At 35.7% G+C, this 27,545-nt stretch overlaps 1 protein-coding gene and 1 long non-coding RNA gene across 5 annotated transcripts in view; one reads left to right on the forward strand and one right to left on the reverse strand.

Moving 5' to 3' along the window:
- EML4 (EMAP like 4) overlaps positions 1-27,545 on the reverse strand; it is a 157,018-nt gene that overhangs the window by 30,927 nt on the left and 98,546 nt on the right. For all 4 annotated transcript variants that reach the window (XM_070512181.1, XM_070512180.1, XM_070512178.1 and 1 more), the window contains 9 exons: positions 22,561-22,684; positions 21,167-21,316; positions 18,861-18,930; positions 17,296-17,406; positions 15,359-15,454; positions 10,685-10,819; positions 10,436-10,571; positions 2,152-2,303; positions 486-611 (listed from right to left, as the gene is read on the reverse strand). In XM_070512181.1, the coding sequence (XP_070368282.1) occupies positions 486-611; positions 2,152-2,303; positions 10,436-10,571; positions 10,685-10,819; positions 15,359-15,454; positions 17,296-17,406; positions 18,861-18,930; positions 21,167-21,316; positions 22,561-22,684 (1,100 nt within the window). The remainder of the gene's footprint in view (positions 1-485; positions 612-2,151; positions 2,304-10,435; positions 10,572-10,684; positions 10,820-15,358; positions 15,455-17,295; positions 17,407-18,860; positions 18,931-21,166; positions 21,317-22,560; positions 22,685-27,545) is intronic.
- LOC139045539 (uncharacterized) lies at positions 8,656-13,337 on the forward strand. Its single transcript, XR_011504078.1, has 3 exons — positions 8,656-8,752; positions 11,660-11,710; positions 13,210-13,337. It is a non-coding gene; the product is annotated as an uncharacterized lncRNA (long non-coding RNA).

Consider the following 27,545-nt stretch of genomic DNA (forward strand, 5'->3'; position numbering starts at 1 on the left):
AACAAAGAGTCTCATCAAGAATATTCAGTTAAGGGGGCTGGCCCTGTGGCCTAGTGGTTAAGTTTGGTGCGCTCTGCTTTGCCAGCCTGGGTTCGGTTCCTGGATGTGAACCTACACCACTCTTCGGTGCCATGCTGTGGTGGTGCCCCACAGACAAAACAGAAGAAGACTGGCACAGATGTTAGCTCAGGGTGAATCTTCTTCAAGCAAAAAGAGGAAAATTTGCAACAGATATTAGCTCAGGGCGAATCTTCATTAGAAAAAAAAAAAATTCAGTTAATGGTGAAAACCATATAGCTTAAGGGCCAGCCCCAGTGGCCTAGTGGTTACACTCAGCCCATTCTGCTTCAGCAGCCTGGATTTGGTTCCCAGGCATGGACCTACACTACCCTGTTAGTGGCCCACATACTGAAAAATAGAGGAAGACTGGCATGGATGTTAGCTCATGGCCAATCTCCCTCAGCAAAACAAACCATATTGCTTACCTGTACTTCTATTTGGAAGCCATCATTAAATGTTCCTCGTAAAATAAAATTTCGTGATGTGCCTACTAAAAATTGATCTCCTTTTCCCTCTGCTACAGCTCTGATTGTTCCATACTGATCAGGAACCTAAAAAACAAATTTGTAAAGTCACCATACACATACTAACATACATTAATTACTACCTGAAAACTGCATTTATAGCTGTAAGTGATTACGGGGTAATAAACAACAGAACTCCAAATTTGAAAGTAATACGGTAATCCTACGCTAATAACAATTTATTTGTTCAGATAATTACATTTTATGACACACAAGTTATAATGAATTATTATCAACATTCTTTGCTTCAGGCAATTTTAAATCTATATTTTATGATTTCAAGAGTTAAGGGCTAGGAGTAGGGGAAAAAGGAATGAATTCTATTAGATCACGTGAAGAATGTAGTCTGGTTTTGTTATTTACTAGCTATGTTATTTTGGGTAAGTCATTCAACCTAAGACAAATGTCTTTATCTGTAACATGGGGATAATACTACTACATGCCCTTCCTACTACTGATTATTATAAGGATCAAAATGTAAGAATAGTACATGGGAAATTTCCTTGCAACTAAAAAGCAATATATTGTAAAGTGTTAAGTGCCATTAAGAGGACTCCTTGGAAGATCAATCTTACTTAATGCACTACATGGTATACTCTCAGTGAATGTTATATTAATAATTTAATAAGCCCAAACAATGACTCTTTCTGAAATAATGCTGTTCTTTCTTATGAAGTAGGATCCAAAATGACTCCTAAAAGCACAAAGAACTGAATTTTAAAAGTAACCTAAATTTGTTAGAAATGGCAAAAGGAAGAATGAACTAGATGGTGTAGGTTTTGATTACAAAGGATATCAGTTTTATCTGTGAAGAAAATAAATGGTAAAAGAAGTGGCATTTCCACTACGAACTTAAGGATGTGATAAAGCCACTCTTTCTTATCTATCTTCCTGGAAATAAAACCCAAGAGCAGTACTATCAGGATCCTCTTTTTTAGAGAAGATTTTGTCTGGAGAGCATGTTATGTGTAGAAAACAGTGAACATAAATTCTAAATTTAAGTCACCAAGAAATAGAAGCAATATTAAACTCCATGAGATTTGCCCTTGTTTTGAGAATCATTGATCTAACTATTCGTAATCATTTCACTTCCTGACACCTCAATTCAATCAGCAAACTTTCACTGAGCACATTACACCTGTCAGGTTTTATGGATACACTTGATTCACGCCACGAAGCAGACATGTACATAGATCATTAGCAATATTAAGCCCACTGTTTAAAAGATTATTTTCAATTTTTAAAATTAAACTGGTCATTTTGTATACCTTGGATTTTGATACAGTATTTGATGAATGTTTGTTGAATTTTAAGTTTGCATGGCTATATTTTTGGATCACTAAGAAATAATCTCAGAAGTAAACAAGGAAGTTAATTACTCTCCCCAATCTTTTTTTATTCTTTCAAATTATTTTGTTTAACGAAGGTCCTTTTTTCCTTGAGGGAATGAAATGAGAAGAACGTGCACCAATTTCCCAGAAAAGTATGTTATCTTAATGTGGGACAAACGACATGAGTTTAGAGGGTTTAATATTTTTAAATTTTTATGGTGCATTTCCATCCTTACCTCTATTTCTCTTTCAGGATTCAGATCATGATCCCACAGAATTATTTTTCTGTCTTTCCCTCCTCCAGTTAATAACATCCCATTTCTCATCTGACAAAGTGTGAACACACTGCCATCATGAGCTTTGATTTGTTTGCTGATCTGATAAACACCTAATATGACAAGGGAAAAATAAAAATACTAGTGATAACATTTTCCATCAGACTTTAGTGTCTTTTGGAAGAAAACTTTAGCAGAACCATAGAGTGAATAATCAAAAGTTCCTATGACTCAACAAGCAAAAACCTATTTTCAGCAAGTCTTCTGCAAGGCTAATACAATCCTTCGCATTTATGTCAATATTTAGTTACCCTGAAAATATTTCAAAATAGATTCTTACAAAAAAGCAAGCTAAAGTAGTGATAATTCCACAGACAACAGAGGATACATTAGCCTCAGAACTTCACCAGCCCTTAATAATCATCTTATATGGTATTTAGGGCAGGTATTACTCTTCTGATTTTAGAGCTGAGGACACAGAGGTATGGAAGTGGCTTAACCAGCACCACACAGTTAGCTAGTTACAAAGCTGTGATTAGAACTCAAGCCTCTTCACTCCATGTTCAAGTTTGCAAAAAAGCCTTCATTTGCTGCTGAGTAACAGTCATAACATTTAACAACCACTTTGACCTGGAGGCCTTCTCCTCTGCCAAGGATTACTGCCTGTATTTGCTGAGATATGAGGGACTGGGGAAGCTAGTGGGGCAGAAGTGGGCACTGGCAGCTTGGAACAGTGGCTTTTGACCAACCAGAGACGTATTTTAGTATTTTAAAAACTGGTCTGGCTATACCCAATGTGATGGTTGAATGACAAAACAGCTTTCTTGTATGCTCAGAGCACTTCACAAGTACCCAGGAAGGGACAAGGCAGGTACATAAAAAATAATTTTAAGTAAAGTCCATGTGCAGATTAAAAGAAAAAAAGAAAGACATATATATATATATATATATATATATAAAGAATCAGATCCTCTTTCTTACGAGTGAGAATAAGATTTTAGTACTCAAACCTTTTTCTTTGGTATTCATTATGCCTTACTCAAAGAAGCTCTTTATCTGGCTAGTGAGGCTGGCAGACAAGAGTAAAACTTTCTGGAAGATGATATCTTGCAGAGTTAGTTACCAGGTTCAAAATGGGAAGGTAGAACCTTGTTTAAATATGGCCAAAGTCAGTCAATAAATAGACCTTAGATCCCTTGGAAAAATGAAAAATATTACAAATTTAAAAATAATTCAGTGGAGGAAATGGGTGAATGAGTTCAAAAGGTACAAACTCTCAGTTATAACATAAATAAGTCGTTGGAATTTAATGCACAGCATGGTGACTATAATTAACAATACCATATTGTATATCTGAAAGTTGCAAAGATAGTAGATCTTACAAATTCTCATCACAAGAGAAAAATTTGTAACTATGTGAAGTGATAGATGTTAACTAAACTTACTGTGGTAATCATTTTGCAATATATACATATATCAAATCATTATGCTATACACCTTAAACTCACACAATATTAGATGTCAATTATAGCTCAATAAAACTGGAAGAAAACTGTTCATTTTCTAAAATGATTCATTAACTGATGAATGGATTAAAAAAATGTGGTATATCTACAGCATGGAATATTATTCAGCCATAAAAAGGAATGAGGTATGGATACATGCTGCAACATGGATGAACTCTGAAAACATTAAGGTTCGAGTGAAAAAAATCAGTCACAGAAGACCACATATTGTATAATTCCATTTATATGAAATGTCCAAAACAGGCAAATCCATAAAAACCAAAAGCAGACAAATGGTTGCTAGAGGCTGAGGGGAAGGAGGACTGGGAAGTGACTGCTAAATGGGCAGTGTTTCTTTTTGGGGTGTTGAAAACGTTCTGAAGTTAGATAGTGGTGATGGTTGCACAACTCTGTGAATCTACTAAAAACCACTGACTTGTACATTTTAAAAGGGTGAATCTTATGGTATGTGAATTATATCTCAATAAAGTTGTTATTGAGATTGTTCATTTTTACTCATCTTTCTATTTGAGCTGCCATTATATTTCAAAAATTAACTAAAATTTATAGGGTTTTGGTATCCTAAAAAAAATTATGCTAACGTTGACTCTAAAAATTACTCACTGTGAGGGTGCTAGTGGCACAAATGCTTAAGATGGGTATATTTGGCAACGAGAAAGGAAAGCGCTTGCCCAATTCAGCAGAGCTGGGAGCAGAACTCCAACAAACTTGCTATTCAGGTCAACTGCCTCAGCTCACATCAACATTCATCACCTGAAAATATTTCAAACATTGAACAACGTAATTGTGTCCAGTAGGATAGCAAGCCATTATCTATTACGGCTTTGATGTGACCAAGAGAGAAAGGGCATTTGAGAGATGTGAATTTTCTGGGGGGAACTGTTGGCTTTATTTGGGTACTTTAAAAAAAAAAAAGAAGCAAAGGGCTTATTTCCTCTAGCATGGTTAAATTAACAAGAATAGCTTGAAAGTACCATGTAAAAAATTACAAAAAACAGAGGTGTGGAGTTTCACAGATTTCAGTCAGAATGCAGGAAAATGAAATATAGTTTTTCTATCTTTAATTTCAGTCTACCATACTTCTAAACAGGACAAACACCTTGTTAAACATTTTAAGATGTTCCTAGAATGATGGAATGTTAGAAAACAGAAAGTAAAGCTGAAGAACAAATGCTTCATCAAGAATAAAAATATTCTAGGGCCGAGTGGTTAAGTGTGCACGTTCTGCTTTGACGGCCCAGGGTTTCACCGGTTCGGATCCCGGGTGTGGACACAGCACCGCTCGTCAAGCCACACTGAGGCGGCGTCCCACATGCCACAACTAGAAAGACCCACAACTAAAAATACACAAATATGTAGCGGGGGGCTTTGGGGAGAAAAACGAAAAATAAAATCTTCAAAAAAAAATAAAAATAGTCTATTATAGTGGTCAACTCTGTGACATTCCCACTCTCGACCTCCCACCAGGAAAGTTATCTCCTGAGGAGGACCTAACACTAATTTAGGTAAAAAAATTTCTGTGCTTCAAATTTAAACAAATTACCAAAGCTCCCTTTAGATAGTATTTACCTATAAAACAAATTTATAGTCAAAGATTTCCTTCTCATGGGCCTGTATTTCGACATCCCAATTTAAGCCAAATAATGTTTGAAATACCTGCCATGAAAAATAATTATCCTTGAATTTAAAACTTACTGTACTTCCAGGAATAATCATGGCCAAGTACTATCCAAGCTTAATTGCAAATCTCCCCCTTTCTTCTCATCTCTAACAGAAACAAAGTTTCCATAAAAAGCAAGTTTACCTTGACTGCCAAATAAAGATCATTTGGAAGGCTTTCTGTGCCTGTTTAACCATAGAATCAAATGTCAGGGAGACTCTGAAATTTACATTATATTCTTAGCAACTGGGAAAATGGGCCCTTGTTGATTATTTGGAGAGCAGGTATAAAATGGTGGTGTTTCTTAGTTTCTTAAAGGAACTTGACAAAGATTTAAGAATAACATTTTAATAGGGGGTGCTGCAGATACTCTCAACTTCCCCTCCCTCACTTAAAAAATTACGAACTATTTCATATAAAAGATTTTGAACTGTTTCATATATGAAGGAAGTAACAAATACCTTGTACCCACATAAGAAACAGAAAATACTGAAACAACCTAAGTGTCTACCGACAAATGAATGGATAAAGAAAATGTGGTGTATATACACAATGGATTAAAAAAAAGGAAATCCTGACATTTGTTAAAAACATGGATGGACCTAGAGGGCATTATGCTAAGTGAAACAGACAGAGAAAGACAAATACTGCATGATCTCACTTACATGTGAAATCTAAAATATATGAACTCATACATACAGAACAGACTGGTGGTTGCTCGAGGCAGAGAGGGGTAGGGAAATGGGTAAAGGTGGTGAAAAGGTACAAACTTCCAGTTACAAGATAAGTAAGATCTGGGGATTTAATGCGCAGCATGGTGACTATAGCTAACAATGCTGTATTGTATATTTGAAAGTTGCTAAGAGAGTAGATCTTAAAAGTTCTCATCACAAGAAAAAAAATATAAGTATGTGAGCTGTGGTAATCATTTTGCAATGTATACATATATCAAATGATTATGTTGTACACCTTAAATGGTACAATATGTCAATTATAGCTCAATAAAACTGAGGGAAAAAAAGAAATTGAAAATACTAATTACTTTGAAGATTCCTGTGAATTTACATTTAAGGTAAAGAAAAAATGGTTTGGAAGCAAGAAGAAAATATATAGAGTGCTTATGAGGCATAAAATCCAGTTTTGGTTTGTCTATTTACCAGACTAAAAGGAAGCTACAAAGTTTTACTTCTGCCATCCAAAAAATGTCCCTTTATCAGACATGACATCACAGTATACTCAAATTTTGGTTGATAAGACTGCCACAGGTGCAGAAATGTCATATTAGGGAATATGCAAACTGGATCAACCTAGTGAAATTTTTGGCAAGAATTTAAAAATGGAAACTTTGAGCATCTGCCCTGATCTGGACTTACACATTTCACAGCACTCACCAAATCCTTCCCAGCCATATTTACAGAACTGAAAACCCCAAACATAAAGGAAGAAACAAAATTCTTGGCAAGTTTGCCCATAATAGGGTCAGTCGTGTAGCCGAGTACAACACAGGCCATTCCATGTGCCCAGCAGTTTACAAGACTAGACTTCCTGTTTCCTGTTCATGCACCGGCAGATTTTCTTTGCACAAAGGCTAAGCTGCAAGTTTTTCAGACAAAAACCAAAATAAACACCACCAATGAACCTCTCTGTGCCTGCCACCTCAACACACATTAAGGCTAATGAAGGGTACATTCCTACCCAGACTGCTCAGTGTCAGAGGATAACACGTCAACCATTTAAATCACTGTTTGAGACACAATGCTATTCCCTGGCATTTCTGATACTGAACAAACGTACCCAGGAAAAAGAAAAGAGAGCTAAGAGGGAAAGGTAGTTGATAATACTGTTGTCCTAATTTTCTTTTTTCTTAAGAATCCTCAACCCACTGCCATCCTTCTCATATGCAAATTCTGAACCTAAACTGAATGAAAGGGGCTAGGAATACATGGCCAATGACTGAGATCAGGGTCATTGGATACAACTTAAGGATTATCCTTTTTAACTTCTGAATATGTCTAATTCAATTCAACTGTCAAACTTAGAAATTCAGATGAATGGATATGGAAAACACTAATCTAGTATATTGCCTAAAAAATATAGTATGAAAATCTTCACAATCACAAGACATTTACAATACAAATTCCACATTTCAGTGAAAATTGTGCTTTCATCAGCACCACTCATCTTTTATTCCAACACTGACACCCAAAGGTAAGATTAAAGTCATTTCCTTAATAAAATATTTAACAAACAATTTTCAAACAGCTTGTACCAAATGCCAGACATTGTGTTAGAAAGTCTATGAGAAAAGACAGGCATATAAACTGGCTCTTTCCTTCTGAGCTGGGGACCAAGGATTCTCTTTTTTCATAAGCCACTTGTGGTGATTCCCATGGTCCAACGCACACTCCAGAGAGACAAAGGGAAGGAGTTGTTTCAGTGTGTTTGAGGTGAGGCAGATAAATAAGAAACCAGGGCGGGGCCGGCCCGGTGGCACAAAGGTTAAGTTCGCACATTCCGCTTCTCGGCGGTCTGGGGGTTCGCTGGTTTGGGTCCCGGGGGCGGACATGGCACCGCTTGGCAAAAGCCATGCTGTGGTAGGCATCCCACGTATAAAGTGGAAGAAGATGGGCATGGATGTTAGCTCAGGGCCAGTCTTCCTCAGCAAAAAGAGGAGGATTGGCAGTAGTTAGCTCAGGGCTAATCTTCCTCAAAAAAACAAACCAGGGCATGCTGTTCTGCCAATCCTCAGGAGAACTGTCTCAGGAATCCCAGATCGGTTCCCTAGCACCTCCTTTCTCTCTATTTTTTTTTTTGTGGAACTCAGAGACTGATTAGTCTAGCTAGTTTTCTTTCTACTGCTACCACCTGTTGCTGCTAATAGTCTCTCTCTGCCCCCAAGGCACTGATTTTAGAACAAGGTCACTAATTTTTCTCTCATAACCTTCTACTTTGAAGGAAGTACATGGTTTGGACACTTGTTCAGTTTTATTTTCTTAAACAGTAAGGAAAAACGGGGTTTTAAAGAGGCTATTTTCAATATCCTTCCTCTAATTTTTTCATCTACCATAGAAAAGCACAAAGTAGACCTATATATTTGGGTACAAATGGGACTTAAGAATAAAATATATCTTTATGTCTGAGGAAACTCAATTTAAGGTAAAGCTGAGTGAATGCCAAGGCCCACTATTGGGGCTGGGAAGAGGGGCTGTAGTGAGAAAAAGAAGGGGATTGAACTATGAGCTTATTCTTTTTCTCTCCCCTCTCCCATTTTATCACATAGCCACACATACTGCCCTCACAGATACCTCCAGACCCAGCCCAGGGGAGAGGGAAGCCTGTAGTCTGTTGCTATGTTGGAAAAAAAGAGAAGAGACAGGTAGGAAATGTGCCACAAATGTAGTAATTGGGGCTTTCTATATTACAAATAACTATGTTATAATCAACAACTGTTAAAAAAAAAAAAAGGTCCTTAGAAACATGCTTTTGTAAGTTGATAATTTTAATCACTAATTGTTTAGAAAATGATACCTCTAAATTTACATGCCTTTGGTTTTAATATTCATTTATTATAATATATCCAACATCCATAGTCAAGTCAAAGTTTTCAGCTGGATTCCAATTTCAACTAGTAAGAATTCTGAAGTAATGGAGTCTGATTATGTGATGTTTTATTATATTACTGTTGTTCTTATATTATCCATTAAAAATAAAAACTTCACTACAATTTTTTTTTCCTTCTTCTTTTCCCCAAAGCCCCCAACTCCGGTACATAGTTGTATATTCTAGTTAGGTCCTTCTGGTTGTGCAATACAAGTTTTTAAACAGCTGCTTTTACTGAGACCAATGTCATCCTGCATGACCCTGACAACTTACCCACAAAAGCTCTCTCTCAGCCTCCTAAAGTTCCAGTCTCAGAATAAAATTTAGGCTATTGCTCTTTTCAAGGATAATGTCTGCTCTTATGCCCAATTCAGCTATTCTCATCTCTCTCTCTAAGATTTTTAATCTCTCCCTTTCCATCGGTAATTCCCATTTTACTTAGGTTTTAGGCAACCTTAAAAAGACCCGGCTGACTTTAGTAACTGTTTACTTTCCATTTTCAACTTGGATTCTCAAAATTCTCCATTTTGGAACTGGCCAATCTATACTTAGCTTTTCCAGGGCCTTAATGTTCTACTGAAACTGGAAACTACTAATGGTTTTTCCTTGGTTCTTAGTCTTCTTGACCTCCCTATAGCAGATATTCCTAGAAACTCTCTCCTCTTTGGTTTAGGGGCGCTAAAGAAAGAGTTCTTTCTTTTTAAATCTCATGTCTGCAAGCCTAGTAGGCTCTTTTCTGGTCATCTAACTGTGAGATAAAGGACCCTTGGCCTCACAGCTCTTCTCTCTTCCATCGTGAGCGCAACCAGTTTTAAAGATTCTTGTGGATAAATCAGAAAATCTGTATCTTTAATCCCTACCTGAATTTTCAATGGCTTAGTTTAACAGTTTAAACTGGTAAGAGGAATTACAAAACACTACTATTTTCCTTCAAGTTTGCTATCGCTTGTTTCTATTTACACTTTTACATGACGAATTTATTCACACTATCCTGAATGCCTCACATTCATATCAATCCTTCTGCCTTTGCCTGAACTGTTTCTCTAAACTGGGATCAAGGTTCCATATCTTTTATAGTCTTATATATTCATTACGGCTTAGCTTAAATACCATTTCTTCTGTGAAGGCTTCACAACACTGAAGATTAGGATGATTTCTCTCTTAATCTTCATAATGTTTAAATTAACATATATGTACGTCATCTCTTTCCAATTACTTTGCATTAACCTCTTAGAAGGGAAGGTTCAGTATAGTCAAATGAGGGTTATGTATGCTTAATAAATAGCTGGGTAAACAATTTAATTTCAAAAGATCATCATGAAGAACCTTAAAAACAACAGGTACGTTGGTGCTCATATTGTTCCACTGCAGCTCTCTCTTTCCTGGTCTGGGTAAGAGGTGACTGCAATAGCAGTATGTGCAAATTAAAAGGAATGACTTAAATCTGAGAATACTGTACCTTTAGGCCCCTTCCCAGGTGTGGGTTCTACAGTAGTTTTGCTCCATATAAGTATGACTCCACCTGAGTCTCCAGTAAGAACATCTCCATTCCCCAAGAATGCTAAACACTGCACAAATTTTGGTTTTTCATATTTCTACAATGAAACAATGAGAATTTTCAGTTTTCCCTTTGGCATGATGATTTTTTGCTTACTTAACATTGAAAAATTAGAGTTTTATAATAAATTTAAAACATTCCAATCCTTACCCCAAAAATTCCCTGTTTTCTTGTTAGTGAATTGCCACTCCAGGTCCAGAATAAAACATGAGATTTACCACACGTTATTATGATATTTGCATCTGTTGGATGGAACTCCACAGCCAAAACAACTTCATTTGTTGTCTGTGGAAAGAGAAATAAAGCTTTAGATATATGTATATCCTTATCTCCATCAAGTACCTATTACAGCTACTGACAGAAATACTTTTGAAGAAATGTCTTTTCTTCCAAGATCGATTTTTCTGAGAAATTTTAATAATAGGTTTTTAGAATAATGATTTAAATTTGATGTCCTTATACTATTATATTATCTTTTATGCTATTTATATATAATAACTGCACCAGGAAGACATTTATATGAATTACAGTTTTAGCTTACTTTACTTTCTTACATTCAGGGAAAAGCACACTAAAACTACCAAATGCAAGAGCAAGGTACATTCTGTATTAAAGACATTGCCATTTTGATAAAAAAAAAAAAAAAGTCTTATCCTTCTTTGCACTATAAGTATTGAGTGTCCATTCAAGAAAATATTACTGGTTTGGAGAATTGTCCTCAGGCTGAAGGCTCAAAAAGCAGATATAGAATGGTCACTACTGACTCCTATAGAAAGGAAAAAACAAAGAGCTCTTATGCTCTTTCCTCAAAAAACCCTCAAAAAGACTGGAGTTAGGTTACAAACAACTAGAGTGAAAAAGGAAGAAAACAGGCATGAAAGTCACAAAAAGAATTACAAGTACAGTCTTTTCACTAAAATTACTGAACTGAGGATATTTTAAAAACAGTATATTTCTGTATGTTTAATAAATCATAATTGAATTTTTACTAAGTTGATGTTTTGTGGTAAAAGCACCTACTCAAACTTAACAGTAAGGTGAAATATAGATGCTCGTAAAGCTGTTTATTGTTAGCTGTTGTTTATCTGTATGGTGATTATTAATACCCATTTTTTTTTAACTTAGCAAAGAACTTCATATGTGTATGGAAGCATTTCCTCATTGCAAACCAACATGGTAAGGATGGTTATCTTATGAACAAAGTGAGTTAAAGACAATACATTTTATATTCTTCTATTAATTAAACGACACGGAAGAATTTACCTAAATTTTCCCATGGCTCCAACATTTCTGAAAATTTTACATTTTTACTACTAATCTTTGGGCTCGAGGATGTTGTATAGACACATAAATAAAACCCAAACAATGAAATCTAATCTGAATACTTTTTCCCCTCAACTAGAATTCAACTTATAAGATGAAGGAAAAGGACAGCATCTTTTCCTGTTATGTAATTCTCCACATGATTAGTATGGAATTGTATATACCTTGCAGGTCTCAGTAAATTTTAAAAATAATGTGTTAGTAACAAAGCAAAAACTAGTCATCTCTCTTCCAGGATGATGATGTCTTTTAAAAACTGAATGAACAGTCTTCAGTTTTCACTTGAACAAAATCAAAACTACTTAACAGTTGAATCTTATGCCAAACTGATTAATCAAGGTTTAATATTTGTAACTATAAATATTCCCAGTATACAAAAACCCATGGTGCTAGTGATAAGATATTCAAGACATAACCTGAAGTAACCTATGACATTAAATCACCTTGGGTATGAGTGTAGCCTTATAGGATATTTTAACTTTCTATTGATGTACATACTATATACACAGAAAAGTACACAAATCCTGAGTATATAATTCAATAAATTTTCACAAATTGAACACATCGCTGTACACCATCTGTACAGAGCAAGAAAGAGAACATTACTAACATCCTAGAAACACCTCAGATCCCTTTTCTAGTCACTGTCTCCTCCCCCTGCTCAAGTAACCATGATCCTCATTTGTAGCAGCATAGATTATCTTTGTCTGTTTTATTTAAATGGAATCATACAGAATGTACTCCTTTGTGCCTGGCTTATTTTATCAACATTCAATTGTGAGATCTTCTTCATGCTGGTACATATACTGTAATTTGTTCATTCTAACTGATGTATAGTATTCCTTTGTATGGAATGACTACATTATTGATTTATCCATTCTCCTACTGATGGGCATTTGAGTAGTTTCCCTTTTTTTGCTACCATTATTTTTGATTACTTGTCTTTTGGTTAACACATGTATATAATTCTGTTGGGTTTATACTGCAGAGTGAAACAGGATGGGTCAAAGGGTATGCATATGCATATATTCAACTTTAGCAGGTAAGGTCAAAAGGTTTTCAAAATGGCTACACCAATTCATATGCCCAGCAGCAGTGTATGAGAGTTCCAGTTACTTTACATCCTCATTGACCTTCGTATTTTTGTCTATTCTTACCCCTTCATATATTCAGCTTGTAACTGCTATAACAATCATGTTGGGATTTGACCATGTGAACATACAGATCAATATGCAAAGAAGTAACATCTTTTCAACAGTGTCTGGTCCATAATTATAGTATATTCCTCCACTTATTTAGGTTTTAATTTCTGTCAATAAGATTTTAAAGTTGCCTTTCTAAATTTTAAACAGATAAATTAACAAGCTATGTATCACCTCCCCAAATCCTTGTGACCTACAAGCAAAATTAGTGCTCATCTACAGCAGAACAGACTAAAGTCAACATACAACGAGAAGCGAAGAGGAAAGACAGAGATCAGTGACCTAATCCCTGAATCAAGTCAATCCTGAGGCGAAATTCTCCTCTGACCAATACCAGAGGTTTTCTTCTCCTCCCTAAACATTAATCAATAAATTCTCTTTAAGTTAGCTTTAGTGTTTTGCAGTCATTTGCACTGGAAAGAATTGTAATACAGATATTTGGGATACAGAGTTTAGAGAACTTGCTGACTGACTGGATGTGAGAAGCGAGGGAAAAGGAGTCACGAATGATGCCCAAGTTTCTAGCCTGGGCACCCAGGTGGAATGTGGTGTATTCACTGAGATGCAAAATTGACTAGGGGCTAAGGAAGATGACTAGTCTAGATTTGGATAGGTTGGTCTTGACTTGTGGGATAGGACATTCAAATAAAGATGCCTGGCAGGCAATAAGAAATATAGGTTTAAACCTGTGAGACATATCTGGACTGGAGTTAACTGATGTGGGACACAGCAGAGGGTAAGTAAGGCCATGGGAGTGGTATAAGATATCAGTGGAGGATATGGGATATAACTCTGAGGAACAATAACATTTAAGGTCCTGGAAAGGAGATCAAGGAGTGGCCAGTAACCACTTCATAAGGCTTCATCTGGTAGTCTTTACTACAAATGATCAAAATTCACATATTTCACTTTGGTATAACTTCCCTATGTTTCAATGTTAAATTACTCTGAATAATGGCTGAAAAGACAATCTATATCTTCATTTCTGTTTCTTAAAGTTTGAGGTTTCCTAATACGTTATGGTCCCTTCAAATATAATTAAATCTACTCCCTTTAAAAACTCAATTTACACTACTTTAAGAGATAACCTCTTTTCAACCAACAAGCTGAAAGCTTGAAGCTTATACAAAACTGCTAAGAGAGAGCAACTGAAGAGGAATGTGATGTTATTTAAGAGTACAGCAAATATGTCATAGGTTTTTTTTAGTCATTCTGTCACTTTGACTTCCTTTGAAAGCCTTTCAGAGGGAGGCCATTGCTGACCCATACGAACGCAGTTGCATTGCCAATCTTACCTTCTTCTCTTACGTTATAGCCTGATCCACACAAGAGGATCAATACTACTCTAGAGCAATTATAAATGTTGTAGCATTTTATGTAGTAATCCCACGGATATATGTAAGACCAAAAAACTTATCATTACATATGCTTTTTGGTTATGTCAGCAATATTCCTAAGGTTGAATTATTCCTTTAGAATTTTATTTTTTTGTGTGTGAGGAAGATTGGTCCTAACATCTGTGCCAATATTCCTCTTTTTGCTTGAGGAAGAGGGTCCATGGGCTAACATCTGTGCCAGTCGTCCTCTATTTTGTATGTGAGCCGCCGCCACAGCACAGCTTGAGCAGTGTATAGGTCCACGCCCAGGATCTGAACCTGTGAACCCTGGGCCGCTGAAGCAGTGTGTGTGAACTTAACCACTACACCACTGGGTCAGCTCCCCTTTAGATTTTTAAAGCTTTAAAGATTGAATGAAATAACATATTTTGTTAAAGAAGAAGAAGAGAAGCCGAGTATTTGGTCTTAATTTTGAAATCAGACAACCAACTCCTTCGGCATTTCAGTAGCACAATTTGTCTGAAATTGGTTGAAGTTGCTTGACCATTTTATCTTTTTTTTTTTTTTTAATAAAGATTTTATTTTTTTCCTTTATCTCCCCAAAGCCCCCCGGTACATAGTTGTATATTCTTCGTTGTGGGTCCTTCTAGTTGGGGCATGTGGGACACTGCCTCAGTGTGGTTTGATGAGCGGTGCCTTGTCCGCACCCAGGATTCGAACCAATGAAACACTGGGCCGCCTGAAGTGGAGTGCGCGAACTTAACCACTTGGCCACGGGGCCAGCCCCTTGACCACTTTATGTTAAGAATACCATAAGAATGATGACAAGTCAATAAATCTGATATATTTGGCCAGTTGGTGTGCTCTTGCAACTTAAGGATATTCAATACACTTCCAAGGATCTGCAAAACAAATAACGCGTTCTAAAAGATTATACTTAATTAAAAAATCTTTTGATTTACCTTTATTTCTGCTCCTTTTGATTTTTTCTGCCAATCCCATACAGTAAGCATATGCTCATTGGAGTCATCGATAACACATAAATGAATACCTGAATCCTAAAGAAAAGTCAATTAAAGGCATTTTAAAATTCTCAGATGAGGCTCAGTTTCTAAGAATAAACACTGTATTTTAAAACTGCCAACATTAACTTAACTTAATCCAAAATCCTTTAAACTCATGATTCCTTGAAACATAATGAATATGCTATGTACTAAAACTGTATTTTCTTCAGAAATATAATAAAGATTCTTTTTAAAAAATATCTTCTATTTTTAATTTTTTCCTTAGGTTGATTTCCACTTGCCATCTAGCCAATTCTATGATTCAGAGATAGCGAATAATTCATTTTGAGGATACCCTAACCCCTTCTGCATCTTATGCTTCCTTCTTGCTGACTGTATTTAAAGTATTTTCCCTTGAGGTAGGCATGAAATGTACATAATTTCCTAACTTTGCTCCTGACTAAATTTTGACAGTTTGATGGAACAAGCTAAAATTAATTGCTATTTTCCTAATTGCCAATTTCAGTTTTCCGTAATATACCCAAGATACATTAACATGAATAAACAAGATAAATAAAAGCATAATTAAACTTCTTTCTGTCTGTTTTCCCAAAACCATTTCAGTCACACAATTTAAGTCTCCAAGCTTAAGAAAAAGGACAATGGATGATATTAAAAAATTACTTTTTTCTAGTAGTATTTGTAGTGTATGTCTTACGATGTCTATGGAACAAAAAAATATTGTGGTGAAGAGTGGAGGGTACTGAGGAAGGGCAGAGCTTACTCTCTTCTCTTTATCTTTCTCTTAGTCTGTATTGGAATGATTAGCTAAACTAGGAAATGTTGTAGTATGAGGCAATCCAAGACAGTCTTAACACTGTAACCATGGTATCAACAAGATGACGACAGTTTCTGCTGTGGAAAGATGTTAGAGGGGAAAAAGGTAGTAAAAGCATTTCCTTTCTGTCCTCTTATCTCTTTTTTTAAATGCCTTTCTCCCAATTCATGACTCACTGGACCCCTTGACATTCAGTGCCTTCAAGCTGGCAGAGTTCCTAAATCCACTCAAATGTATCTTTCTGCCCTAAAAATGTTCTCCATGTCCCACAAAACTCCCATAATCCCAAATATAGCTACTGATAGCTAGGAACTGAAGAGATAATACAAATACATAAATATATTTTAAAAGTATGAACAAGGCCAAATAAAACCCAGACGGATCTTTATATCTGAAATTAAAAATTATGGATCCTAAAATGCAAAAGAGGTCTTCTGTATATCCTATAATAATTACACATAATTCAAGAATAAAGAGAATGTTTAAATGAGTAACATCTTGTTTTATTTTCCCCTCAGAATAAACCCTCAAGGCTTAGATAAGATGGCTAGACACTGAATTTTAAACTCATGTTGTTATCAATTCAGAACTAAGATAATTCATGATTTTAGTGAATACAAAGGTCTATTTCTTTTGCTCCAGCAAGACACCAAGAAAAGCCAATATTTATGCAGAATTGGCCAAGTTTCATATGTGTGAATTTTCTAAATAAAATAGATCTCCATGATTCAAGCTGAAGCAAAAGCACATGCTATTGCTTGTTTCAATTGCACTATGCTGTGTATGTATTCCTTTTACCATTTCCTCCTACTACACTGGAATCCTATTTCAGGACAGAACAAAATTAAGTTTAAATAAGTATAATATCCTGGATCCTATCTAAACCAAAGTACTTTAGTACTTAGGATAAAATGCTGGCCGCTGCTAAGCAATAGCTAACATCTTATTTTTCAATTTAGAGTTATCACTTTCTATGAACACATATACACAAAATTGAGCTCAACTTCTTTTCCACTTCTTAGCACAACTGTTTACTTCTTTAAAAATAATAACTTACTGCTTTTGAAAAATCCAGGCATCCTACTCCTCGCTCAAAAGTTCCAAGTCCAATAATTTGCAGTGTGGATAGACTAACTGAATCCCACACTCTGACATGGGGTTGCAGAGGCTGCAAAAACAAGAGGAAAAATGCAAGATAGCATGACCAACTGGAATTCAAGTGGATGCAAATAAATACCACTACCACACAGGAGAGTCTGTCATCTTTAAAAAGCAATAGGGATGGGGGCTGGCCCCGTGGCCGAGTGGTTAAGTTCGCGCGCTCCGCTGCAGGCGGCCCAGTGTTTCGTCAGTTCGAATCCTGGGCGCGGACATGGCACTGCTCATCAAACCACGCTGAGGCAGCGTCCCACATGCCACAACTAGAAGGACCCACAACTAAAAACACACAACTATGTACCAGAGAGGTTTGACGAGAAAAACAAAGAACAAAATCCTAAAAAGAAAAAAAGAAAAAAAGTAGAGGAAGACTGGCACAGATGTTAGCTCAGGGCTAATCTTTCTCAAAAAAAAAAAAAAAAAAGAGGAGGATTAGCAACAGATATTAGCTCAGGGTGAATCCTCTTCACAAAGAAAAAAAAAATCGCTACTACATTTAGACATGACCCCAAAGAATCTTCAGCAGGTATTTTCTTCTCATACCACGAAAATAAGGACATAATGACAGTGATAATAGTAGTAATGATTTGAGTATTTACTCTGTGCCATATAGTATTCTCAAGTACATCACATGTATTAATTTATTTAATCCTATGAGCTATATACTATTATAATCACCAGTTAACATATGAGGAAACTGAGATACAGAGATTTAAATAACTTGCCAAAAGTTATACAGCTATCGAAAGGTGGAGTTGGGATTCTAAGCCAGGCAAATTTGCTCTGGATACCCTGCTTTTTGCATTACCTTCATTCCTGGGAAAATAATACTTTTAAAAAAATCAGAGTCCAGTAAATTACAAAGCAAACAGTCCTTAAATAGAATTTGGAACTGGAAGGGGTCTTAGAAGTCATCCAATATAACCCCTCCCATTCCTTTTCTTTAAAGAAACTGAAGCCAGAGAATGTCATAAGTACAGTCATACATATGTTAATCAGTCATCATTAATATTTACTGTTGACCCTTACAAATAAGGAATTTGTTATGTAAGCCAATTTAACAATACTGAAGAGTAACTAAAATTTTTTAAGTGTTTATCAGTTCTAGGCATATATAAAATCAAGAGGTCCATCAATTTAGGGAAATTGCAGTACCTTCTGGCAAACATTAAGTTATTCTGTTTTTTTTTTAAAAAGTAAGTAGTTCCTCAGCCTTCCTATTTTTACAAATAAATAGTTTTCTTAGGGAGAACACATTTTTTAGAAAAAAATATTTAAGTAGTATGATTCTCTCTTGGTTTTTGGAACGTTCTTACATTCTAATATTTTTTCCCCTGCTTATACTAGAAATCCCTTAGTAAATTTTTAAAGAATAAAATAAGTAAGCTGTGGTTAAAATTACAAACAATTCCATTTTAATAGCAATATCACTAGGTACAGAATGCATAAAACTGTGCCACTCACCCTTCCATCTTTATCCACTCCAGCTATCTGTCCAGTTGCAATCCTAATTTTGTCAGGATGTATAGCAAGGCTAAAAATTGGTATTAACAACAATTTTATATACAGGATACGTGAAACAGCAGAAATATGCCTTAGTATCAACAGTTTTCAAACAAATCATTTTTAATCATAAAAAACCTACTGTGATCACTTTGTTTTATTTTCTTCAGCAAATCAAATAAAAATCAATTATTTAAAAAACTTCTTTTCCAAGTTTTCAGCTGTACCTTTTCTTTCTTGTTTAAACTGAACAAATTAATGGAACACTAAATTTGAAGAAAATATTTATTCACAATTGTGACATGATAACAAATTAAACTGTTTTCATTTGTTCAATTTCCTCCCTACTCCTGCACATAGGTATATTTACATGATTTTATCATAGTGAAGATGCAATATTTCATTGTGTAATTTTAATCTATTAAAATATAAGCATTTTTCCATTTTGCTACATAATCCTTATGCATATTATTGATTTAACAGCTCTTCTATAATTTCTGCTTTTCTACAAAGGAACATAGCAGTGAATACCTTCACACATAGTGCCTCCAACTTTTTAATTAGTTCTTAATCCTAAACTCTTATGAAGTCAAATTTGGGGCAAGGAGCTTTTAAGTACAAACTGAAAACAGTGCAGCATATATGCCCTAATTGATCATGATAAACATATGAGTGACTAGCAAAATTTTTAAAAAAGACATCTTCATGTTCATTTCTAGAATCTTTCTACATCTTGCAACCAAGGGGTAAGCTCAATTGGAAACACAAATTTTTTGTTCTTAGTATGTATTGCTCATTACTTTCCAGAAGAATAGTATCAGTTTAAATTGTCATAAGAAATAAAAGGTTTAAAAGTTTTACTACAACTTCCCAAAATTAAGAATTATATCTTTTAAAATGCCTTGATAAGTTGGTATAAACAGTATCTTGTCTTAATTTCTTCAATTACTAAGGAGGCTAGAGTTTATCAACATGTTTCTTTAATTCTATTTCCTTTTACTTAAATAGTTTATGTCCTTTATTGAGGTCAACTACGTTAAAAGTAACCAAAAATCCAGCACAGTAACATGTTGCCATATTTAATTCAGATCTTTTAAAACACATTTTAAAGAGTAAAATTTCTGGATTAGGTAATACATTTGCATGGTTCATGTATCAAAAGCTATAAAAAGACACACTGAGAAAAGTCTCTTTCTACCCTGTCCCATCTGCTAAGATCTCATCTACCTCTCTACTATCCCACACCCTGCAACCCCAAATCAGGTAATCACTGTAATCAGTTTCTTTTTATTAATAATTCTAGAACATTTTTATATATGTAGAAGCCAAGACACATATTTACTTTCCACCTCCTTTTTACACAAATGGTAGAACACTGCACACATTTTCCTATTCTTTGTACTTAGGAGCATATCTTAGGCATCTTTCCATATTAATACATACAGAACTTCCTCATTCTTTATAGCTGCATGGTAACCTATGGGCACACCACAACTTCACTAGTCCCCAACTAAAGGACACACAGACTTCTAATCTTTCCTATCACAAACAATGTTGTAATAAAGAATTTGTACATAAACTATTCTTTGAGTGTTAAAGGCAATATTTTAGTATCTCTAAAAGTTTACCACTATCTATATAATATTCTAATAGTCATATATTAATTTTTTTCTAGATAAAGATACAGTTGCCAGAATAGTACAGACACAGAGAAGCTTTTAAATGTTGGAAAATAATGAATTTAAGCAATAAATGATTAAACTTAACCAAGAAGTAGCAAAACTGAGTAACTGTAAAACATGCCGAAGCATTTAAAAGTTCTCGTCTTTAGTTTGACATCTTATAGGATACTTATGATCCTTATTCAGCCATGATTTCTTTCTCCCAAAAAGAAAAGCCTGAAGTTCAAAATTTATCTGCAGAGAATAAATCTTCAATAAATATTCAGTAACCAATAATTACTCTCAGAATCTGTACAAGTTCAGTGTGCCCACATATATTTGATACAACAGGCCAGAACAAAAGGACCATAAAGGATCTGAGAAAGAAGAGGTCCCAATCAAGATTTACAGGGAATATGCTGCTGACACCACACCAACCATTTGAGGCCTGTAAGTCCTTTTTTCTTTTTAGAATATATTCTACAGAATGCCCATAATATCCTTAAGTTCTGAGCACTCCACAAGAAATCACTTCCAATAAAACCCAAATAAAAAAAAAAAGAGAGCATGAAATCAAAAAAAGAACAAATGTTAAATGATACCAACCATTTCACACAGTCTGTATGACCCAGGTAGTGTCGTTGAGTTCTCTCCTCGTAATTAAATAGTACTACTACTGATGCTATGAAATAAACTATTTCCCCAGTAGGAAGAAGGTAAACATTAGCTCGACAGTCCTTTCCTCGATAACCATATCTTAAAGAAAGAGTCAAGGTTTTTAATAAACATAATTTTCAAGGTGTTAAATTAACAATTTTTTCATGGCTTCTTAAAGGAATCAGGAAGGTATAATGAAAAAAGGACTGACTGGAACTAGAGAACTCAAATCCTGCCATTATCTCATGGGGAACCCTGAGTCTTTTATGAGCTTAAATCTTAGTTTCCTCATTCACCAGACAAAAACATACTGAGTTCCTAATATGTGTCAGGCACAGAGCTGAACACATAGTTCTGAACAAAACAAATGTGGGGCCTGTGTCCCTGGAGCTTATGCTCTGGCAAAGATGACAAAAATAAATACCAAATATATCATTAGAAGTTGTGGAAAGAAAAATAAAAGGATGGTAGGAGAAAGCATAAAAGAAAGATCTAATTTAAACAGAGAGACAAGAAAGGGATCAGAAGAAGGGCTATTTGAGAAAGTGACATTTATGCTTGACCTAAATGATGAGTAAGAGAGAGCCAGACAGAGTTTGGTAGGCAAAGTGTCTGTTAAAAAGTTCTACAGAATTACAGGATTGGTGAGTTTTCCCAAGCTAACTTCTGCAGAAAGGAGGGAATGATTCAAGGGGTGGGGGAAGAGGGCATAGGAGAGTGGAAACAGAAGGCAGAGTTCAAACTATTAGCTCCTTTCTTCTTCAATGTTCTAAGAGAAGTGAGAATTTCTAAATGAAATTAGGAGAGCTGTTTTATATAGTCATTTTTTTTAAAAGCATGGCTGTGACAAAGTTAATTCTGGAATTAGAAGCAACTTTGTTAATCTGGGGTCTTAATAACATAATCAACATTATTTCACAGGTTACAAAATGATTAACTGACGTTTTCTTATTTAATTCTTAAAACAGCTTGGTGAGGTAGGGGTTATTAACCTCTTTTCATACGTGAAGAAAGCAAGACTCATTGGGAGTAAGTGGCAGAGCCAAGACTCAAACACTAATCTTCTGATTCCAGTTTGACGCCTTTTCTACCATACAAGTACCTGCATGATGTTCACAGAATACTGCTTGCCCTATCCAAAGATACTAATTTTGGTGGTTTTAAACTTGCTTTTAATAGCAAAAGGATTAGAGATGACATCTCTTTACTTTCTCAAGTGGTTGTTATGTTTATCACATTTACTTTTTTGGTAGAAAGAAAATTTTGATAGAGGTTAGGTAAACTAATTTTTTTTAAACTCAAGGCAAAGCAAACAAATTTGCTGTCATAGCAGAGAAGGATACACCCACTCCAGTTTGAGCTTCTCAGGAGGCAGTTCTGTTCTGATGTCATCATAGTTGTCAACATCAGAAGGAATGAACATTGTAATTGGCCGACCTCGCATAAACATTTTAATATATTCTCCTTCTGTTGAAACAAGACAAAAATTAAGTCAGACATATTTTCTGAATAATTATAGAAAAGTGGATTATTACGTGATACAATAAAAACAAGACAAAAGATAGCTACTTCAGAGCTTTATTCTCGGTATATATAATTGTTTCTGTACAAAGACCTAGTCCAAAACATTGTGGGAAAAAACTATTGTTCATTTCCTTAAATGAGAATAACTATTTTCATAATTAGAATATAATTTATCTGTTTAAGTTGCCATATTTCAACAAGAAGGCCAGGAAAGTCAAAGCTGAAAAATGCAAAAGAAAATTTTATGATGGAAATTTCTGTGACAGTTGAAAAGAGGAGATTATCAGAGTAGACAACAACCATGCCTACCACACTACTTGATCATCCTACTGATGCTTAATGACATACAAAAAACATGGCCTCAGAATACACCACAAGGAGAGGAGTCAAACACCCTTGTAAGTCAGGACGGGGAGAGAGACTGAGAGTTCTACTACACACGGCAGTGAGTAGAGCTGGGAGGGAAAGAGGACCAACTTCCGTCACTTCACAACTGTGCCTATAAATCAGCGTTGAGTCTAAACAATGAATTCAACAATAACACACTAACATTTTTAAGACAGTGCTGGGAAACAGTTTTCTAATTAACAGCATAGGTTCCAAAATATCTTTTATTTACATAAAGCAATAACGTCTATAAGTTCTGCAATAGTTTAAATCTAAAAATCTTAAAAAGACAAGTCTAGAATCAATATTTGTGGTACACTTTTTACAAAAGGAAACAATACTTCACTTAGATGAGATTGTTTCTTATGCCTTTAAAAAACAAAAACACCCAATCTTGATCCCAGCCTCCCAATGACCTACATACAGATAGGCTTAATAAATGTTGATGGTGATTGTGAAATGATTACAAAAGAACCTAAAAGGGAAGGAGAAAGTGAGAGACTGAGTACTAAAGCATAAGAAATGTCTAGCACTTGCCAACTTGTCTGGTATGATATGAAAATAGCATTAGAAACAGACTGAAAATGTGGTCATCAACCAGAAGCTGATACAACCTTAGGACCACTAATAATGACTAATTACTAAGAAGAGTACATAGTAACTGACTAATTGATATGATGCAAACCATGGAAGAGGAGGAAAGATAAATTACTCACTGAATATCTGCAGGTATTTCTTTAAAGTCTGATTAAAAAATTGTGCTTGTTATTATGGGTGAGAAGTTCAAGTTATTTGTATTATTATTATTCACAGTGTGCTTGGCCTCAGGGTTTGCTCTAAGAAGAGGCTAAGACCTCCCACACCATGGTTTTAACACTACCTGACATCTGTATTACTTCTGAATCTAAGAGTGGGCTCTGCTTCCTGATGATTTTTAACATAGCTGGACTTTGATGACAACTAAATGATTACCAGCTGCAACTATTTCCCTTCTGCAATCTTTATCTGTATCTCCTTGTCCCTTTTTTATATAGTTTACTTTCTTATAGATGTCAATTTGTTACACAATTTTCCCTCTAGTTGGGTCCCCCCACCCACACCCCTAGCAGAGGAAGGTTAGTCCTGAGCTAACACCTGTGCCAATCGTCCTCTACTTTATATGTGGGTTAGTGCCACAGCATGGCTGACGAGTGGTGTAGGTCTGTGTCTGGGATCTGACTCATGAACCTGGGCCGCCGAAGCGGAGCATGCCAAACTTAACCACTATGCCACGGGGCTGGCCCCTAGTTGTTTTTGTTTTTTTAAGAATATAAATTCGCAAAGGCAGATATACTGTCCTTTGGAATTTCTCCCAGGATCTTTGATTAGAGGTGTATAATATAAATGCTTTCCGAATGAAAAAATAAAACATTTAATAGATGCTTCTATCACCACTTAGAAGAGACTGTATGTCCAGCAGAAGCAATGGGTCCGGGACAGTATCAAAGAAAAAGAACGTTCTCCTTTGCTACTAGAGATAGTGCAGAATACCGTATTGATTCCTTTATCGACTGTCAAGCAGCATGAGCAACTAAGTAAAAGCAAAGGAACTATCTATCTAGCGCTTGTCAACTTTTCTAATATAACATAAAAATGGCAAGGCATGTTAGGATGGAAATGCTTTCCCTGACTGTAAACTGGGAGTATATATGTTGGAGGCCAAGTATACAAACTAGGCACTGCAAACAATTCCTGGGAGCGAGAGAGAGGCAATACATTATAGTGGAAAGAACAGGAGCTTTGGAAAAAGACTCAGTGGGATCTGAATCCAGCTGTACCCCTTACTAGCTGTGTGACTTTGGCCTCACTTTCCTAATACATAAAATGATAATACTACCTACCACTTGGAGTTATGATTGGTTAAATAAGATATCACACTATAAAGTATAATACGAGGTCCTTGACAAATATGTATTCCCCTTCCTTTGAGAAGGATTTGTGACCATTCTAAACACTACCTAGGAATTGCTTAAATACATGATTTAACACACTGTAATATCTCTTCATTAGTTTTAAAGTGACTGTCCACAGAACAGTAAGTATAGGCAAATAAGTTAGAATTCTGTTGATTCTATCACTTTAAAATAGGGATCATAAATTCAAACACCCACAGGCCGAGGCAGGAAATGCAAAATGAGAGCAGTGGGAGAATACAGGATGATTGAGGGTAGGGGCAAATGGCATATCCCATACCCCAGCTCAGGGAGGCAGCAGCTGGTCATCTCCACGAAAGATGTGGGCCCAGTGTTGTTAGATCTCATTTTTCAAAAGAAATAAGAAAGCTATAATTTACTGTGAAATCTCCCAATTTTTAAAGGTTTACTCCTTTGCCAAAAAGGGGAAAATACTATGTGAAAACACACCTTTGGCCTGCAGGCCACACAGGTCACTAGTTGGCAACCTCTTTTTTTTAAAGAAGACTGTCTTTACCTTGGGAATTAGGTAAAATACATAGATGCGGAAGAGCCTCTTTCCTCCTCAATCACCGTTGAGTCAAAGCCCTACTGCAAACTTCATCCTGAGACTATCAGTCTTCTTGATCTTACCGTCAAAGGACTGCACAATCAATTTGTTTCTTTTACCCCAATGCTATTTTCTGGCTCTCCCCACTGTAAACTATCATGGAAGTCAAGGAGAAGGGACAGGCAATGGGACTGGTCAAAGAAGAGTATGAAACCAGTAACATTAACACAAAGTTTGATAGTCCAGAAAAAGAATGTGAGGAAAAGAAACATTAAACTCTCTATCTCCTGATAATTAGTAAACACAATATAGGGCTATCAGTATTTAATTATAAGGCTGCTGCTTACTGAAATGTGATTCATCTCAATATTTTATCTCCTATCTTGGCACCGTGAAAATTCCTGGGGCTGAAAGGGAGGCAATACAGCATAGTGGAGAGAACACAAGCTTTGTGATAAAGACAGACCTGGGTTTGAATCCTAGCTTTACCACTTACAAGCTTATGCTCAAACAAATAAAATTCTTAATTGAATCTCATCAATGACAGCTTAATTGTAAAAGGAGAAATTCTGTGGGATATTGTTGATAAAAACACCATAAAGGCCATTAGTTCATTTCTCTAGACACAAATAATGTTGGAACTGGAAGAATCTTAAAGCTCACCTAGTCCAACTCCCTACTTTTACAGAAGGGGAAACCAAGGCTCAGAGAGGTCAAATGAGCTTTCAGAGTGTGTTCCAAATTTCGTCCTGGGATAGGCTAGACGCTAGGACACATTTTCATTCTAAAACTATGTTCTAGAGCTGCACTAACCAAAAACGATAGCCGTTGGTTACTGAACACTTAGAATGTGACTAGTCTGAATCAAGACATGCTATAAATATAAAATACACACCAGATTTTGAAGACTTGGTACGGAAAAAATAAGTAAATTATCTCATTAATGATTCTCATATTGACCACACATTGTAATAAAGTTCTGGATACAGTGGGTTAAATATATTAAATTTAATCTTACCTGTGTCTTTTTACTTTTTAAAATGTGGCTACTAGAACATTTTAAATCACATGTATGTTATATATTATATTTCTACTGGACAGTACTGTTCACAGAACAGTGTTGGGGTCCTCAGCCTAGTCCACAGCAGTCCAATGACCTGACAAGACATTTTACTTATAATCCAAATGGTACTAGCTTGACCTCTGGATTCCACCAGTAGGAAGTCAGAGACTACAACAGAAGAGACAGAAGATATTTCCACTCTATTATTTTTGGGAAGAGTGAGTGCTGGGCAAAAATTTGAAATACATGATGCTACCTCTTCCTTTCTGTGTCCTTCCCTCACACCTCCTAGCACTTCCTCTTCAGTCTCCTCAGGTTTTGTTAACTCTTCTACTTTAGCATCCCCCCTAGGCTGTCCTATTCCCCAAAGTGCTCCAAATTGCAGAATGATCTTCATATTCCCTAATCCAAACATTTTGGGATAGTTATCTCAGGTGTTCTGAGAAAAGCTGCACTGCTGACATGATTCATACTGATGTAAATAACTGGTTGTTAAAGTTATTTATATTCTATTTAAGATGCTTATCAAAATTTATCAATCTTTCACAGATTGTGACAAAGTGAAAGGAAAAATTCAGGTAGAGGGGTGAAGACAGTTAGCACTGGGCACACTCTGCTCCAAGATCAGTTCCCCCAGTGCTTTTTTCCACAGCTTGCTCTATTTCTGGACATAGAAATTTAAAAAGAAAAAAAAAAATCTTTCAAAGCAATAGCAGAGCTTCAGAGGTTCCCTGGAATAGGACTGGATTTATTTGTATAATGTGTACTGCCTGCAGAAAGCCTTCTGAACTTCTAGAATGCTTACAGTTTAAAGCATCTTTCTCACAAAAGCTTCCACTTTAGGAATTCATT

The sequence above is a fragment of the Equus asinus genome, chromosome 6 (genome assembly GCF_041296235.1).
Source record: "Equus asinus isolate D_3611 breed Donkey chromosome 6, EquAss-T2T_v2, whole genome shotgun sequence".
Taxonomy (NCBI): domain Eukaryota; kingdom Metazoa; phylum Chordata; class Mammalia; order Perissodactyla; family Equidae; genus Equus; species Equus asinus.